A 17,216-nucleotide genomic window follows, 5' to 3' on the forward strand; every position below is an offset into this window, starting at 1 on the left:
TTGTATTTGCGTAGTGTAAACAGGCAAATAATTGGGAGCCCACTACAGTAAATATTTCGTCGCATAACTTTGGCATGCTGCATAATTTATGCGTAATGTGACTACGCAAAAATGTCAGAATACAGATTATCTGCACGTCAACACTCTCATAAAGTTCTGAAATGCGTTCCAAACAAATGTTCGAATATTTGGGGAGGGGGGGGGGTGCGGCTATTCGAATTTATGAAGTACCGATAATGAAACTGAAATAATTGCGTATTCGATCCCAATCGGATACGATATTCAATATTCGAATTTCCAATCGAATCCATATTTCTTTCACATCGGTTGTCTTCGTATAGCTCCGAAGCTGCACACTGGACATCGAAAACGGCACATATAGATGGCATAAACCAAAGCGAATTGTACTTCATATTTTGACCTGCATGCTATTTATATTGCTGTTCAGAATATTTTATGAACATAATTATCTAATTACACAAGTAACTGCCCAAATTTACACTTTGCTTTTCACTAACACCATAACAACGTAAATGTTCAACGTGCAAACTATCGTTAGAAGTATGTCAAACTGCTAAAACTATGTACAATCTACTGTTCGTATCAGGTACACATATCAGGCAAAATTGGACTGAAAATTTTGTTCTGATTATTTACACCATTTACATGGTATGAATCCCTTGTTAGAAAACGAGATTCCTCGGAGCAATGCGCCCATACTTCACTTGTACGACAACGGTTTGCCTGAATCGCGTATGACGTTTTTCTGTGACGTTAAGTGAGGGCAGAGACACCGACGTCACTGTTGCTCTTTTGCGGATCATTTGCGCTTTGCAGCAGACAGGCAGCGATGAAATAATGAATGCCTCATCAGTGGTTCGAGCGGATTATGTGGAGACCAGGCTTTGATATCGCAATTGCAATGTGCTCAGTAAAGTCAATAATTAAAAAGTTGATTAAATATAGCTGTTAATTAGTCCCCTAATTGAGAACAAATACGGTTTCCTAGTAGCGGCCCCGTCGAGTAATCCAATGACAATGACTTTCCGCGTATCGTCACTGTCTGAAGACGTGACGACTGAGGAATACGAAGAAAAACGCGGTCATTGTCACTGTTTTCTGTACCTTCCACTGAGTACAACCACTCCAAGGAGGAAAAAAACGGAGTAATTTCAGTCGTTTTGAGGTCTAGATGCATTGACGAGTTCAGAAAATCCCAGTGATCTTTGCAAACGAATTGCATTCTGGGCGCTTGCTGAGCAGGGGAACGAAGAATAATCTTTCACATTTCGCTTTCGCTGACCTTGACACGTCGTGGACAATGGATCGGTAGGGGAGAAATCTGAACAGTTTGGAAGACACTCATTTCTTTCGTATTGGTAAACTCCCACAGTTCAAAGCGACGCTAAGCACTCTGGAATTTTCGGAACTCGTCTATTCCTACAACCATACCACCACCTGTTTTAAGACTGTAGGGGACAAGAAGTCGCAATCATACTCCTCAATTTTTTCCCTCGTTTTCCCCTGAGGTTATTGTTTCCCTTAAATTATCCATAAATTGCACAGTGCACTAAGACACGATATTCTCTTCGCAGGTATGCGCATCCTGGTGATGCTTTTGTTGGACACCCTGCCCATGCTGGGCAACGTCCTCCTCCTCTGTTTCTTCGTCTTCTTCATTTTCGGTATTGTAGGCGTCCAGCTGTGGGCGGGGCTTCTACGACAGCGCTGCTACCTGGTGCTACCCGATGAAAATATCTCCTTTCCTAGGTAAGAACATGCGCAAATTTTGGCATGGGATAATTAGGAGGTATATGTACGTTAATGTATCAATGAATTCATTAATTTTTATTCATTCACAAATTCACGAATAATTTATTAATTCATAGATTTATGAATAATTTATTCATTCACAAAGCATGAATAATTTATTCATTCATAAATTCGTGGGTGATTTATGAACATTAATGTTTAAACTGTGGATATTTCCGCGGCAGTTTAAGTAGCATGATGACAGTTGTTCAACAGTAAAATAAACGCTATTCGAAGGTTTGTTCATCGTACTACATATCTCGTATATTAGAGCCATAAAGCAATACCTTCGCTTTCGCGCTAGATCATGTACACGATAGGCTCTTCAGTAGTTTGCAAAACTTGCAACAATTCCAATAGTTTCAAGTTCGCAGCAAATAAAACACCGCACATCAATACGTGTAATACGAAGAAATACGTGCGCACAACTTCTACCAAATCGGATCTAATCATGAAACCTAATTAAATCTAAATAAATTCTATCCTTTCTTACCAGCACGGCTATATTCCACGATGCCAATCTAGCAGGCAATCTAGCAGGGAATCCACAGTTGAATATTAGGTAAAATCAGGTAATAACATATGCTAATGCCGAGGGATATGTATATGTTTCAGAGCATTACGTTCCGTCAGTTCATCTGCATTCTGCGTTCCTTTGATCAAGAAAGTTTTAATTTAGGGATCGGTTTATACGCTCCTCCATATAGCACATTATAAAGCCATCGACCTGTTATCCACGTTACATTTATTCTATCGCATATTACGCCGCAGCAGTTCTTTTGTATTTCAATTCGACTACATCTATCAAGTAATTGTTGTTCAATGTTTACTTTACTATCGTAGTCGTAATACAAGGATCGGACTAAACATGTCAATCTGTGGTAGACCCTCAGATTTATTTCCGGAGAGTGTTATACTTCTTTGATCACACGCCTCCCTCGTCACGTCCGCTCACGCAAACAGCGTCACGCAGTCACCACGGTCGTCACGCTGGCAACGCGTTTCGGATTCACGGAATAAAAGAGCCGCAGCGTAAAGAAGGAAACTCTGTTTCCCACTAGACTAGCCAAATTCGCGGAAACGACTGGCAACATTCGTTCGCGTTCTGCGTTGTATCGTTCGTTCCTTTGTTTCCTTTCTCTTTCTTTCTTTCTTTCACTCGCCATTCTCTGCGGCAGCATGGTGGATTTTGTTGTCTGTATTTTTAGCAGACGATTGAATTCCGTCACACGTCGAACAGACTTTTCCATTTCGCTTCGCCGCCTGTCGACGCAGATTCAAAACACGAAATAACCGAAAACGAAACCAAGTGTGCAAAAAATAAACAATAAAGAGAGAGAGCGAGAGAGAAGAATGCTACGTTCTCAGGCAGAATAAACATAAGCCTGGTTGCCTGTTCCGTTGTCTCAGGTGAAGCCATATCGATTTATGTAAATAGGGCCTACCTAACAGCGAGTTGGAATGCAACTGAGTTTCGGTTTTGTCTCCCACAACGCCAAGCGTACGTGGCTCAGAAGAAAATGCCTGGAAGCCATCGGAAAGGCATCTGTTTTAGGAAGCGTTGAGGAAAGCGGTTTCCGAGAAAGGCACTGGTTGTGTTTCAATACGAAGGCATTTCTGATTGGTGAATGCGCGAGTGCGGAACGCTTTAGACTGGTTTAATGGCTCATTTGCTTTGTAGATGGGCGCGCAGCAAGGTAAGAGTTGGTGCATCCTTTTCGTGATGGCTGGCGTGAAGAGTTGACACCAGGTAGTAACTGATTCCAGAATAAAGTGATTTACTTAATCACAAGGACTCCGCACCATCTTTACGATTAAAGCACCATCTTGTGTCTTCAGAATTCTACGGATTTATATAATTGAAGTATACGTACTTTACACTGTGTTAGCCCCAAATATTGTTCATTTGCGTGACGCGAAAGTAACCTAAAATTAAATTCTGGCTTCGAGAAGTATGACGCCATACACCTCCCAACGCGTCTAGCAACATTGCTTCTCGAAGGTCGGTTTTAGTCTCCTCACCAAAGCTTCTGGCAGTCTTCCAACGTGTTGCAGAGAGCGGAGACGCGCGCTGTTGCTAGCAGACGGACGACAGAGATCCCCGTGACGTCACCTAAACTCTTGGCCAATCACAAACCATGAAGTTTTTTGCGGGTTCTTTCGAAATTTCGTGAAAGCGCTTGATGTTCACTGATGGTATTTATATTTTGTGTATGGTTGATTTTCATACGAAATAAACTAAATACCATATCTATCCGTAATGGTACTTCAAAATCTAGCGTTTTTTATTTGCTTTTAAGAGATTGATTGCAATCACAGAGCGTCTTCCTCTAAATTACTGAGATATAAGCTAGCTTTATGCTCCTCGAAAGGCACTCAGTGGTCCTTTAACGCAGCAGAACGTGAGCCCAGCTTGTGTACGTTCTGTTCCTGCTTCTGTAGTGACCTGTGATTGGTGCCATAAGTCATACCGCACTCATCACTTATTGGTATCATGTCCAGATACTACTTCGAACGTTGATATACAATACTCTGACATACCACGTCTTAGTACAATTCCTACAAATCTCCATAACCGCTCCAAATACCGTGCTTAATAATTAACGCAGACGATCGTCTGCTTCGGATCCAGATGGATGGATGGATACTCTGGCTTTCTCGTTAGAACGGGCGGTAGCATGCGCCACCTAGCCTAGAATTCACACATTACTGAGATTGAAATTACTCAAGATTATCGGAACTATTCACGTTGCCGGTGTTGGAATCAGAATTCACTCCGTTAGCTCCATTACCTGCGCAGCACACCACCGCCACCTGGTGGCTGAAAAGGGAACCCGACGCAACAGACAGGTGAAATTTAAAAAGGCCGGTGCACCGTGGTCCGGAGGCAAAACTGCCCGGAGCATGGCCACTTTGCGGAGCGCGCTTCGTGCACGTCGGTCGATACGCATTCGCCTGAGGGTTACGCCCTGAAAAGGCGGCTTTCCCGTAGTGCATCTTTACTCCGGGAAAGCGCTGCTCCGATGCAGAGCGGTTGCAAGGATAAATAAGTGGATTCTGTTGATCAATAATGGAGATTTTTCTTGTGGAGGGATTAAACGCGGTACATTCGCATCAATGCTACCTTATTAGATCCGTCCCTTGTGGGATTGTGTAAAGTTGCTTTGCATAATTTATTCATGATACAGCGGTTTTTGAAATTCAATTCTGCGTTCGCTGGTTTGTTTGGTAAATGTTGCTCTTCTATATCAGCTTTTGCTTTCCGTGTGTATATTTTATTTTTGTTTCTTTTCTTTCTTTCTTTTTTTTTGTTTGTTTTAGTTAGCAGACTCTGTCCTTTTCGTTACCGCTGGTTGCAATAGTAACCGAGAGCTGTTATTCCGAAGTAAATTATGCGTGTGCACGCAAGTGCGGGTACCTTCCGAGTCTGAATGCATTTAGTCTTGCATGTTGTAAATATTTCATCGTGTAGAAATATTTTGCCGGGTTATCTTTACTGCAGGATAAGTGAGGGGATGCAGACATAGCTAGGTAAGAGGCGGGACCCATAACTGAGAAAAGCACTTTCAATCTGCTTAAAGTAGAAATTCCTTATCTATAACTCTCGCTTACTTGCTATCGCGAATAATATGTATCTCATTTGAGCCTCTTCCTTCTGCATTCATTATCCTCATATGAAACGGTAGCTTTATGAGGCCCATCATCGTCGACTTCCGCGTATGTTCGTCTGTAACAGCTACGGAGAGAGGGAAGGAAGGAGGAGTTGATTGAAGAATCGAATCAGGAGGAGGTATTGGACCAATGGCTCTATAAAGCTAGAGAACTTAAACGCCTTTCGCAGAATGCTCAGAGTAACATCCAACTTTTACCTTGGGAAACGTCCTCTTTACATCCATGTTCTCTATGTCCGGGGAATGTGCATTCTCCATGTGCGTGGCCCGTCTCATGTGTTCTCCTTGCAGGCATATCAGTTCCTATTTCGCCGAAAAGGTGAAGGTGTTTAAGTAAGAACTACATCCTCTGTTTCTGTGTAGGTGTTTTCTACTAACACCTAATCTACCGAGCAAGCCGAACGCCTTGAAACCTAAGAACGGCATGAAATGTAGTCTGTCAATCATAGCAGGGTTATTCCGCAAAAGGAATTGTACTGTAGCGCCACCATGTGCCGCCCCTATGGCTCCTATAGTTTCGGTATCGGCGCATTACTTGTTGCCACGTACAGTGATGCGGCTGTAACTATTGCAGCCAATAAGAGCTAGCCTACGGCTGGGCCTGAGCGTGCCGTTCTCAGGTTGAACACGACTGTGTTTGTGCCATTAATATCATTTTGTCAGTAAATGGTGAAATGCTGGCTTGTGAGTGGACTGTAACCTCAGCTTCATTACGTATGCACCTTGGATTGTCGTTATGCGTGATGCATGGAAAATTAGGGGGCGCGACACCCATCAGCCTATGTGGGATTCCCACGTATTTTTACAATCTAATCTATGCGTCGAGAGGAATCGCGCAATTTGTGTGACATGCAGTGTATTGGCTGGTGGTCTTTAGTGTTTTTAGTGCACAACGAGGTCAGCCTTCCGGTGTGGGAATCATCAGCTTTCCGATACAGTGTTCAGAGTAGCAAGCCAAATATTGGCTGACCTTTCTCAAAACTTAAAAACAACAACAACAGTGTTCGGAAAATAGCAAAAATTGTGTTCTGTGTTCCTGTTGCTTTTCCTTTTCCTTTTTTTTTTCTCTCGCTTTCTTGGTCAGTCACAAAATGAAGGCACCTGAAACTGCAATTCAAATCCTATTAAGCACTAGCAAATATTATTAAAATAACATATTTTGAACCATTTCGTATACGTTGAGCGATTTATAATTTAGACGATTGACTGTCAGCTATAGTTAGTGCATGCTGACTCGCGTACGGTCCGGTTTCACGATGTGTTCACGGCGACCCTGTAGTACCTGAAGGCACTGTAGGTGCGGGGCATGGTAATTCGCACAGTGTCCGACTTGCAGCGCCATCTGTCGAGCGTGCTTGGAAAAACGCGGACCCCTCAATGAGAACATATTGCTGTGAATAGTCATGTGAATACCGCTGCAGTCGGTCCAGTATCTCTTTCAAAAAGAACTGTTCCAAGCGCGATATCTCACCCCGCAAGCGTTCTCCCTGCATTATGTCGGCCTGAATTACGTTCGTCTGGATGTTCTTAATGTATACAGGTATACCTTTTTTAATTCATTCATATTGGCTTGTTATTGCAGGAACTCTCTGGTATCACCGTGCCGAGACAAACGGGATTACTTTAATCTCGGTGTAAATGCCATTTTATATATGAAATGGTAAAATTGTACTAATTTTATATATAAAATGGTATTTACACTATAATAACTGCGCTTATCATAAATTATGCTCGATATTATAATATCTAACGTAAATTATGATAAGCGCAGTTATTATGGCATTGTGCATTGATCCCAAAGATTGCGATTACTATTATCTGCCACCTTACTTTAAGACAGCCGTAGTATAATCTATAGCAGCGAAACTGAGTGCCGTGAACACCTGAACCTTTGTAGCACTGATCCTGAGAGCAGCTGTCGCACAGTACCGTCTTCGTTGCGTTGAAGGAGCTAAGGAAGAAAAAAAAAAAACACATTTTCCTTCGAGCCTTCAGTTTGCCTTTTTCCCGTCTAGCGGCGTTCAGGTCACGTCTGCCGCGCAGTCGAGCATACCGAACAGCCTTTTTTATTTCCGTATTTATTTGATTTTTGGAAATCCGGATGTAAAAACCAGAAAAGACGAGATTAGGACACCGTGGGATCTCACGGGGTTCGCCTGACAACCTGTTGCTAGGCGACCGGAAGAAGTCTATTTATGACGCCGCGGGAAGGAAAGAGTTATTGGTGCAGGTTAAAGGGTAGACTGAAGGGATTAGGGAAAGGTTTCGAGCATAAGATAAAAAGAACCACAAGAAGGTTTTCGGAAGAAAAAACGCAGTCTGGAAAGCTTTTGATTTCTTTCTCCTGCCTGTTGTTGTCTTTTCTGTTCTAGCCGCCGCATCTAATTTATGTAATGTAAGGGACTGTAACCGTGTTTTTGTTGATTTTTTAATAATATAATCTCTTTTTTAATTGGGTAAGGGTATTGTGCGTTTCGTTTCAGGCAGTTTTCATTGTTTGTCATGTGCTGAAAAAGTCAACGACTAACATTAGTGCCGCTTCGCGCTGTGATGAGCAGTTGTACACTTTGCCACAGTATATTTTATGGTACTTTAATTAGTCGTAAATGGTACTTCCGAAGTTTTTTGCCATATGGCGATTATGTCAGTCATTTTCCGTACGACGTTGGGCGTTGCGCAACTACGGCCTACCACATTAATCAGTTTACTATTCATTACATAATTTATGTATGACACCACGGTTGGTAGCTGTTCGAGCTTCGAGCACAAAAGGCTAAACAAATCTCTCTTCGCGGTGACACTCGATTTGCGAAATATAGGCGGTATAGAGCTACGGTATAATAAAGTTTCACGTGAGCTAGATGGCACACTGTCCTTGTCATTAGCTCAACACGCTATCGCTTAATTACCAATTACTGGAACGATGACGTAGGCATCCTGTTTTACTGCTGCTGAAGTTGGTGCTTGCTTACATAGTGGGGTAGTGCATATTTGGTATATTTTATTACACTGCTTCATTACGCAAAATTTCGGTGTGTCTGCGTGGAAAGTGTTCTCAGCTTCGTACCGTCTATCGAATGTTAACATGGCATCGTGCATGTGAAGCTAACATCCAGTAGTATACTCCGATCATACACCTAACATTGTCATTAACATAATCGCGCATGATTTATGCATTATTATATCGTTTAACAGTTTCTGCTTTCTTGTTCGCATAAATTATGTTGATATGCTAGTTGATATGTTGCTTCCGATGTGCTATTTCGTCGTACGGTCGTTCTCATTGTCTAGATCTTGCATCTAACACAATCTTTAGCATATTCGCCCATGATTGATGCATTACTTTGATTAACATCTTCTTGTTCTTATTAACATGATATATGCTGGTGCCCTAATAACATTATAATATTGTGAACGTTTTTCTCGTGCAGTCCCATTTCGTCGTACTATCAGGGCATGGACGCGGAAAGGGACTACATCTGTAGCTCGGACAAGGACAACGGAATGCACCGGTGCAGCGACTTGCCCCCTCTAGTGCTGGACTCTGGTCTGGTGTGCAACGCGAGTGCGCGTCCCCATAGCAACAACGTCCCAACCAACGCCTCGTGCGTCAACTGGAACCAGTACTACAGCAATTGCACTGCGGGGGACAAGAATCCATTCCAGGGTTCAATCTCCTTCGACAATATCGGCCTGGCCTGGGTCGCCATTTTCTTGGTGATTAGCCTGGAGGGCTGGTCCGATATCATGTACTACGTTCAGGACGCACATTCCTTCTGGGATTGGATTTATTTCGTTTTGCTCATTGTGGTGAGTGTGCCATGCACGTGATGGCGAATATTTCGTGCGAGCCACACTTTTGGCGCAGAGGGGGGGGGGGGAGGGGAAATTTATTGGCAGAAAAAGAAAAAGAAGGAAAGAAAGGGGAAAGGTCAGCCATGCAGCACGCCAGCTTGCTATTCCGTAAACAAACAATTAAAAAAGAAAAAAAAAACATAAACACTTTTGAAATATGGCTCTTTGGTCATGAAGTTCCTGAGGCCATACTTTTTTTATATGTTTAGTTATGCAAGATGTTTCACCTGACGTGAAAAAAAAATTCGTAGTAAAAAATCTACTTGTCTGAACGCTACGGGCTCAGCGTTATTTATCTCGGGGAAGATTTTGCCATGTTTATGTGTACTCTTGTCAAATTTAATTCTGGAGAAATTGAATTTTCCCAGTTGAACTCTAAATTTGTGTTTTGTTTCTTTGTTTCTTTTTGTTTTGTTTGTTTGTTTCCAAGCTTTCGCTTATAACGGCTGTGTGGTTGCAACGCAAAGTTGTCTGAAACAAGAGCGAGCAGGAAACAGGAAGGGGCGCAGGTGATCGTTTGTTCTTCCGCCGCATCGACGAAGAACAGAGCTCGGGCGACAATTTGCGCGCCTCGAAAAGACGGTTTTCGCATTCTTTTTCCCAGCTGTTCCGAAAGTAGTATGGAACGTATTTTGCCGTACCATGGGGTAGATTCGACGTGCGCTTTCTGTTCTGTAAAAACAAAAACAAAACGGAGATTAATTGGGAAACGTCAATTTCTCGCGAATGAAATTTCGTAAAAGTGTTCAGAAGTAATGGCAAAATCTTACCCGAGATAAACAGCGTTGACACCATAGTGTTCAGAAATGTACATTTTTCGCTGCGACTCTTCTCCTTTTTTTTATTTTTATTTTTTTACGTTAGCTGACACACCCTGTATAATCACGGATTTTGCTTGTTTGTCTTTTCATTTTAATTTCTTACAAAATAAGGCAACATTAATGGAAACATATTTGGTGCTGACTCCGGAATGTTATCGCAATTGTTTGACTGGTTGTTGGACTGTGCCCGGTACACGTTAAAACGCCGGGTGTTTCGACGCCAGCTTGAGCTCCTTGACCATAGGCCATTCAGCTTGTCCAAAGTACTTGGCCCATGGAGCTCCCCTGCGCATCAGTGCCGGGCTCTTCGCTCCCTTTTTGCTTTCGTACAAGCCACTGGACTCCTCGAAGAGCCCTGAACAGAACTCCGACCTGTCTTCGCTTCGCGCTCACCGTTAATTAATCCTCTCATGTTAATCTCTGTGAAGTGAGGTAGGGTACTGTGGCTACTACGGAGAAACATCCCATGTCATCATCACTTCATAATTTATTGTTGTTGTGGTTGTTGTTGACTGGTTGCCGACACTTCTGTTGCAGAAGCGCGAAATGCAACCTGAATGACTATAACTACAGGTACACGACCGCTGTACCTAGACCGTGGAGCATTGAGATATGTAAGAACAAGCAAGAAGTTATAACACAGGCGAAAACAGGAGCAGCCCCAAGTGTAAAGTGCCCCACGCAGACTGAATTACAATACTAAAAGTTGTGTAATATGGTATTAAGTATGCGTAGTTCACTATTAAAATACATCTAAAATGATATTATTACTATAAGACCGATAAGCAAGGAGAATTTAACAATATACTATCAGAATAATCAATAATACGTGTGTATGAGTGTTATCAAAGCGCATTTATTTTCATAGGCTTTGTGGAGAGCTCTGTTCCTGACGTACCATCCAAAAGCTAGTTAGAACATGTAGTTGCTCCGCGTTTGAGCGCTAGGTTAAATAGGCGCTTGCGCTTATTCTGCAAGAAACGGGCAAAACCCAGAATAAACATGCCAACTAAAAGGTGAACAAAGTAAGATTTAGGTAACCTATATAGCTGGAGCGTATACGTGGAGAACGCATCAGTTCTCTGAGTTTCATGAATAGCAGGGGTAACACATGATGAGGACAACCTTGAGTCTGTCGTGTTGACTTTGTTGTGCTAACCTTCCTATTGTGCTTCAACGAAATGATGAATTTTTTTCAATGAAACGGTGTTTTTAGACGTATCGATTTCATAGGTCTGCCGACACCCTAACCAGTGGTTTATCCAGACTCCCTTACACCCCCTAACATGTCGCAAATTTTTTCGACACCCCCCTGACATATTTTCCCTATGGTCACCCAACAAGGGGAGGGGGCAGTGTTGTTTCAGCTTTAGATACATATGCCACCAATGATACATAAAGCTGTTGCACGTAACTGCAAACATGACCCCCTCTCCCTTTTTCGCAACACCCCTCCCTGTTCGCGATTCTGGATGAACCACTGACCATAACCTATTCCAACGTGCAGTTTGCTGTCTCCTACTCTGCTGAATATTCCACGATGCATACGTACATGCGTATACTTTGTCTTTCAACAGATCGGGTCATTTTTCATGATCAACCTGTGCCTGGTGGTCATCGCGACTCAATTTTCGGAGACCAAAAAACGTGAGATGGAACGGATGCGACAGGAACGCGCCCGTTACCACTCCACTTCCACGCTGGCCTCCACGTCCGTTTCGGACTCGGGCTGCTACACGCAGATTATCAAGTACCTCACTCACCTGGGACGAAGGGCCAAACGGAGGTAACGGCTTCTCACCAGATACCATTGACAACTGCTCCATGATACGGATGCATGGAAGGAAAATATTGCGTTCTGAAGAGCTAAAGCAACGCAGAGAGTTGCGCATCACTGTCATCTCATGGGGCTGTTGGAATTTTGTAGGAGATTGTGACGCGTTTATCTGACCGGTTTTCGAGAGTTATTGGCCTCTTTTTGGGAGGTACTTTTTGTGTGTGGGGGGGGGGGGGGGAGCTGTTGTGGGATCTTTGGAAAGTCCCATGGGGTGGGTGCTGGGAACAACCCTGGGTGCAGTAAAGGGGATGTCACGTTTTCTTTTTTGACCTTATCCTGGACTAGTCCTGGGCTCAACAAGGACACTCTGGCTTGGCTACATTTGTATTTTTTTTTTAATTTTTAATTAGAACTTTCTGTGATTTGCTGGCCTATGCACTGTATGTGAAAAACTGAAGAGGAAGTGGTATTCTCGCGTTCGCAATTCAACCGCCCCCTGCACCTCAAAGATAGGACAATTAGTTGGGTGTCATAATATTTGCCACAGACGGTCATCGATGACGATGTCAATATCGAGAACATCATTAAACAGATATTTTGCCTCCTCAATCCACAAAACTGTTTGTATACTGATGTGACACCTCTTTGAGTTAACTACTTCCAGAGGAGCGCCAAAACCTCTGCCGTCTAAGCTACAACACAAACAAAACAGAACTCGTCCTATAAGACTATCCACCAGCGTGACATGATGCCCTACTGTCTTTGCCTAGGTTCCTCCGGTGGTATCGAAGACGGCGACGCCGGCGGGCACGGCGCCGGGCCATCAGGGAGCAGGGCGCGACGTCTCCGGGTTCAGACTCTTCGCTGCGGAGGGTCAGAACGCCATCGACGTCGCGGCATCGCGATTCTCACCGAATGCGTTCTCCGACCAAGTGTCTAGGGACGGGATTTCCACCCGTCAATAATAACAATAACCATCAGCATCACATCGAGGAGCCTTGCTATGGTGAGTCTCGTGGTTGTTCACGCATTGCACGCATTGCAGTTGAAAGGTACAGGTTGGGACAAAAGTTTACGGAACACGCGAGCGGCGTACTTTTTCTTCGGTGCCACACCCTAGCGGCCACCGGAAGCGGGTGAGTTCACTGTTTCGGAGGGGTGGAAGGATGCGCTGTTAGCGACACACAGCGGTAGCTTCCACATCCCAGACACTCCCAAGCCACACTGCAACTACCACTGTGTGTCGCTAACAGCACACGCTTCCACCCCTCCGAAGCAGTGAACTCATCCGCTTCCGCCGGCCGCTAGGGTGTCGCACCGAAGAAAAAGTACGACGCTCGCGTGTTCCGTGACCTTTTGTCCCAACCTGTACGCCCAAGCTACCGTAGATCAAGAGAGTAACTGTATTTCGCTAACAAGATGCGAGCATGGCGCTCATACGACCGAAGGCACTGAAGACAGAGTGAGAAAGAGAGCGAGATCGCGCAGTTAAATACGATGCCCATAGGGCTGATTGCATACACATACATAACATCAGTGTTATCCCGATCTTCTACAAAGTTATTCCACTCTTGCGCAAGAACGATAATCGTAGCTCCCTCCTTTTTCGAGAGAGGTCGTTGATCTGCACGCCCTCTCGAAACCCCTTAGCTCCTTCAAAGAGCCCGTATCTGGACGAGTTATCATGACGTCACTGCGCGACGCGCTGTGTCTGTAGCAGACAAATTTTCGGTGGGAAATGAGACCACACGGTGGCTCGCTATCTTGATAGTACGTCACACGAGCCCGACTACGTCACACAAGGAGATCTGGCCAGGCCTCGAAGATCATGCACCACCGCTCATTCCCGATTTTTAGAGCGTTCCGCAGTGACCAGATACCGTTCAGTTAGAATAGTTTGCATGATGACTCCTGCTACACTGTTGAGGAATAAATGAAGCGGAGTTTCGAACAGTTAGAAATATCATTTCATTGCTCCTTTAAACCATGAGAACCATAAACCATAAACATTGCAAGATGAGGGTCTAGAAGAAAGGCTATCAGAGAGAGAAACGAGAGGCAGTAGGAGAGGTAATGGAGGCGTTGCCATTTATTAGAGTGCAAGCTCGCAAGCCGCCTTGATGGACATTGCCACCACTGTTGCTGGGGCTCCGGCATCGAATTTAGCGTAGTTTGATGCCCTCAGCTGTTACCCTCTGTGTTTGTACTTGCAGAGGATGGAGAGTCTATCTGTAGTGGGGAGAGTGGATCTATAATGTCTTCATCGTCATCATCATCATCAGCCGATTCTGCAACAGCCGCCGACAATGGGGTCATGTGCAGCTCAGCACTGAGCCCCGAAGCGTGGAGGGGAGCGCCCCAGGCTAGCCCTGAGCTGTCGGACGTCGATCTTGGGGCTTCGCCGAGGAGGCCCTCCTGCCTCAGGGTGCATCCACGTCACTGCCTGTCCAATCCTACAGGTACGTCGACGCATCTACTTATCATGCGTCATCCTTGAAATGGTTCCTGTCTTTGTGTAACGAATTGAAGACGAAGCGTCATCACACGTCATGACTAGCATATAGGCGGGTACCATGCAGCTCCCGCGGCCTAGTGGCTACGATGACGGCATTCCACGCCGAGACTGGGAGGTGACCCGGGATCGAATCCGGCCGTCTGGGTGTTTTCCCTGGGTTTTCCTCGTACGCTTTCTGACAAATGTCGGCACAGTTCCCTATGAAGGCGTGGCCCAGGACGCACGTCCCCACCTCCAATAGTCGTGACGTTGCCCGTCAGTCGTGCGAGTGGTGGTGGCGACGGTGAAAGGGCTTGCCGTTGTCGGCCTCACAGAGGTGGGCAACGTCATAACTAACGCCCTGGGAAATGTGCGTACTGGGCCGACCTCTAAGGGAACTGTGCCGACATATGTCCGAAAGCGCCTGAGGAAAACCTAGGCAGAGCCGTCGCGAGGAGAGTCTGCGCCCCCCCCTCCTCTCTCTCTCTCTCTCTCGCTGCCGTCAAAAACTCTGAAAACAAAGAAAAGAATACGCTCATTCGTACTGTCGAGATCGTAATCTCAAATTTTCTTCATTTCCGCTTTATACTGTACAAACAACCTACTGTGGCCTGCCGTTGCGCGCCCTCTCTGACGAAGGCGCTCGGGGCGAATGCCCCTCTCGACGAACCTCTACGACGGTTCGGTTATTCATAAAGTACAGAAGTACTGCACTTTCGTTTCCCCAGGGTCGGGTGGAGCAGTGGAGCGCTCCATGGCCCCGAAGCAACAGTCGGGAAAGAACGTGTCGCTGCAGGCGCCCCAAAGTCCGCCGCCAGAGCCCCGGGGCTCGGCTGGGCCCGGCGCAGGTCACCAGCATCCACCAACCACGACGACAGCACCGACGTTAACTTGTGCCGAGCTGCTAGCGTTCAGCGGAGCTCAAAGTGCTGCGCTGGCCGCCAGTCTCGCCAGTAACTTCGCCATGCACACATTTTACTCAACATTAAGTAAAGGTAAGTAGTATTACGGTGCGTACAACGGTGCACGCGATGCGGTCCGTTCACCCTCACTCAGGTTAACAATACCGAGTGTAAGTGACTAGTATCTATAAGGCGGAAGTATTCGATAGACGTCAAGTCAAAGGATCAAATAGATGTGGTTCTCATGAACTGTGTGGACGTCATATTTTTGGTAGTTTTACAGAGCTGATCACCAGCATGTTTACGAGATTTTTGAGATTTTTTTTTCTTTTAGGTACGAAGCATTATTCAGCACCACAGCTGACCTTTCACCCACCAATCGGGAGCCGTCACTGCCACGGCAACACAACAAACACCACCGCCACCACTACTGCCGTCGTCGCCGCCGATGCGGACAACGACACTGGCAGTGTAAGCTCCTCCAGTCACCATTCTTCTTGCTCACACGAATTCTCGGGAGACGAAGAGGACTCCTGCTCCGAGTACGAGGACGAACTATCCTCCGGAGAAAGCAGCCGGAGCGGGCCTAGACCCAGAGGTGCCTGTTACAATTTCTGGATGGCCCGTCAGGCCCAGCTGAGAAAGCTCGTGGATCACCAGTACTTCCAGAGAGGAATTCTCACGGCTATCCTCGTTAACACGCTCAGTATGGGGATTGAGTACCACGACCAGGTGAGTACCGCAAAGGACCCAACAGTACCCCAGAGACTTGCAAAGGCATCCAGTCCTGTAAGGTTCTCGATTCAAGTATCGATGAAGATGAGATATTGTCGATTTTTTTCATAAACGGACGCCAGCCGTTGCCGAATACAAACAGCCCACTCAGTTAAACCCTGCTTTATTCATGGTGCAGTCTGCCAGGAGTCATCATGCAAAATATTTTCCCTCCACGGTACTCTCGGTCACTGTGCAGCTTCATTTGTAAAAGCGTCCCCAAAAACCAGGCATAAGCAGTGCAGCGAGACATTGGAGCCATGGCCCGATCTCCTCACGTGACGTAATCGGATTCGTGTGATGTAGCATCAACGACGCGAGCAGTCGGGATGTCTCATTTCCCACTGAATATGCGCCTTCTACGGACATGGCACGGCGCTGATTCCGACGTACTTTATACGTCCGGAAGTGCCGCCTATGTCCCTCATTCGCTTACAGGTTCTTCGGAGGAGTTGAGGGGGGGCTTCTAGAGGATCTGCAGGTCAAAGACCACTCGCGCGTCTTATAGGTTCGCTACGTTCCTTAAAACTGTCCTTTTAGGCCTGTTTGTATAACCATCCTGTTGGAAGCAATTGCTTGGTGGGATGGTGGAGTTTCGTGGTCCTTGCTTTTTTTTGTGTGTCTTTTAGCGCTTTTATCATCGCGCTACGACCATCTTTCTGGCGTAGGAGCGCATGTTATTTTTTGCACAGTCCGCCGCTGCCAAAGACGAAAAATTTATGAATGGGGCTGGGTTTCTCTGCTCTTTTAAGGGCCCATAATTACAAAGCTTTCGAAACGATTACTGCATTCTTAGAGGATACTCTGCCCCCATTCCCTCAAGGCAATATGCAGATACACAACCTTTGCTAGGTGTATCTGCCTTCAGGACGTGGTGCTGCTGCACAGGGCCCCCGGGGTCTCGGGATCATGTCTAATGTCTCTACCGTTGTCTCGTAGCCGCAAGAATTAACCCTGGCTGTGGAAATCAGCAACCTGGTGTTCACGGGCATTTTCGGCCTGGAGATGCTGCTAAAGATCTTGGCTGAAGGATTTTTCACTTACATCAGCAGTGGCTTCAACCTTTTCGATGGAGTCATTGTAATCCTGAGGTAGGCAACGGATGCATTT

General features: G+C 45.5%; 1 protein-coding gene across 2 annotated transcripts in view; it reads left to right on the forward strand.

Annotated features, from left to right (window-relative positions):
- Nucleotides 1-17,216, forward strand: part of LOC135391871 (voltage-dependent T-type calcium channel subunit alpha-1G-like) — a 292,030-nt gene that overhangs the window by 235,501 nt on the left and 39,313 nt on the right. The window contains exons 4-12 of one of the 2 annotated variants that reach the window (XM_064622383.1): nucleotides 1,596-1,770; nucleotides 5,775-5,816; nucleotides 8,915-9,293; nucleotides 11,737-11,945; nucleotides 12,707-12,942; nucleotides 14,150-14,395; nucleotides 15,159-15,425; nucleotides 15,667-16,064; nucleotides 17,046-17,197. In XM_064622383.1, the coding sequence (XP_064478453.1) occupies nucleotides 1,596-1,770; nucleotides 5,775-5,816; nucleotides 8,915-9,293; nucleotides 11,737-11,945; nucleotides 12,707-12,942; nucleotides 14,150-14,395; nucleotides 15,159-15,425; nucleotides 15,667-16,064; nucleotides 17,046-17,197 (2,104 nt within the window). The remainder of the gene's footprint in view (nucleotides 1-1,595; nucleotides 1,771-5,774; nucleotides 5,817-8,914; nucleotides 9,294-11,736; nucleotides 11,946-12,706; nucleotides 12,943-14,149; nucleotides 14,396-15,158; nucleotides 15,426-15,666; nucleotides 16,065-17,045; nucleotides 17,198-17,216) is intronic. The other variant, XM_064622385.1, reaches the window with a different exon arrangement.

Source organism: Ornithodoros turicata, chromosome 4, assembly GCF_037126465.1.
Source record: "Ornithodoros turicata isolate Travis chromosome 4, ASM3712646v1, whole genome shotgun sequence".
Classification (NCBI taxonomy): Eukaryota; Metazoa; Arthropoda; class Arachnida; order Ixodida; family Argasidae; genus Ornithodoros; species Ornithodoros turicata.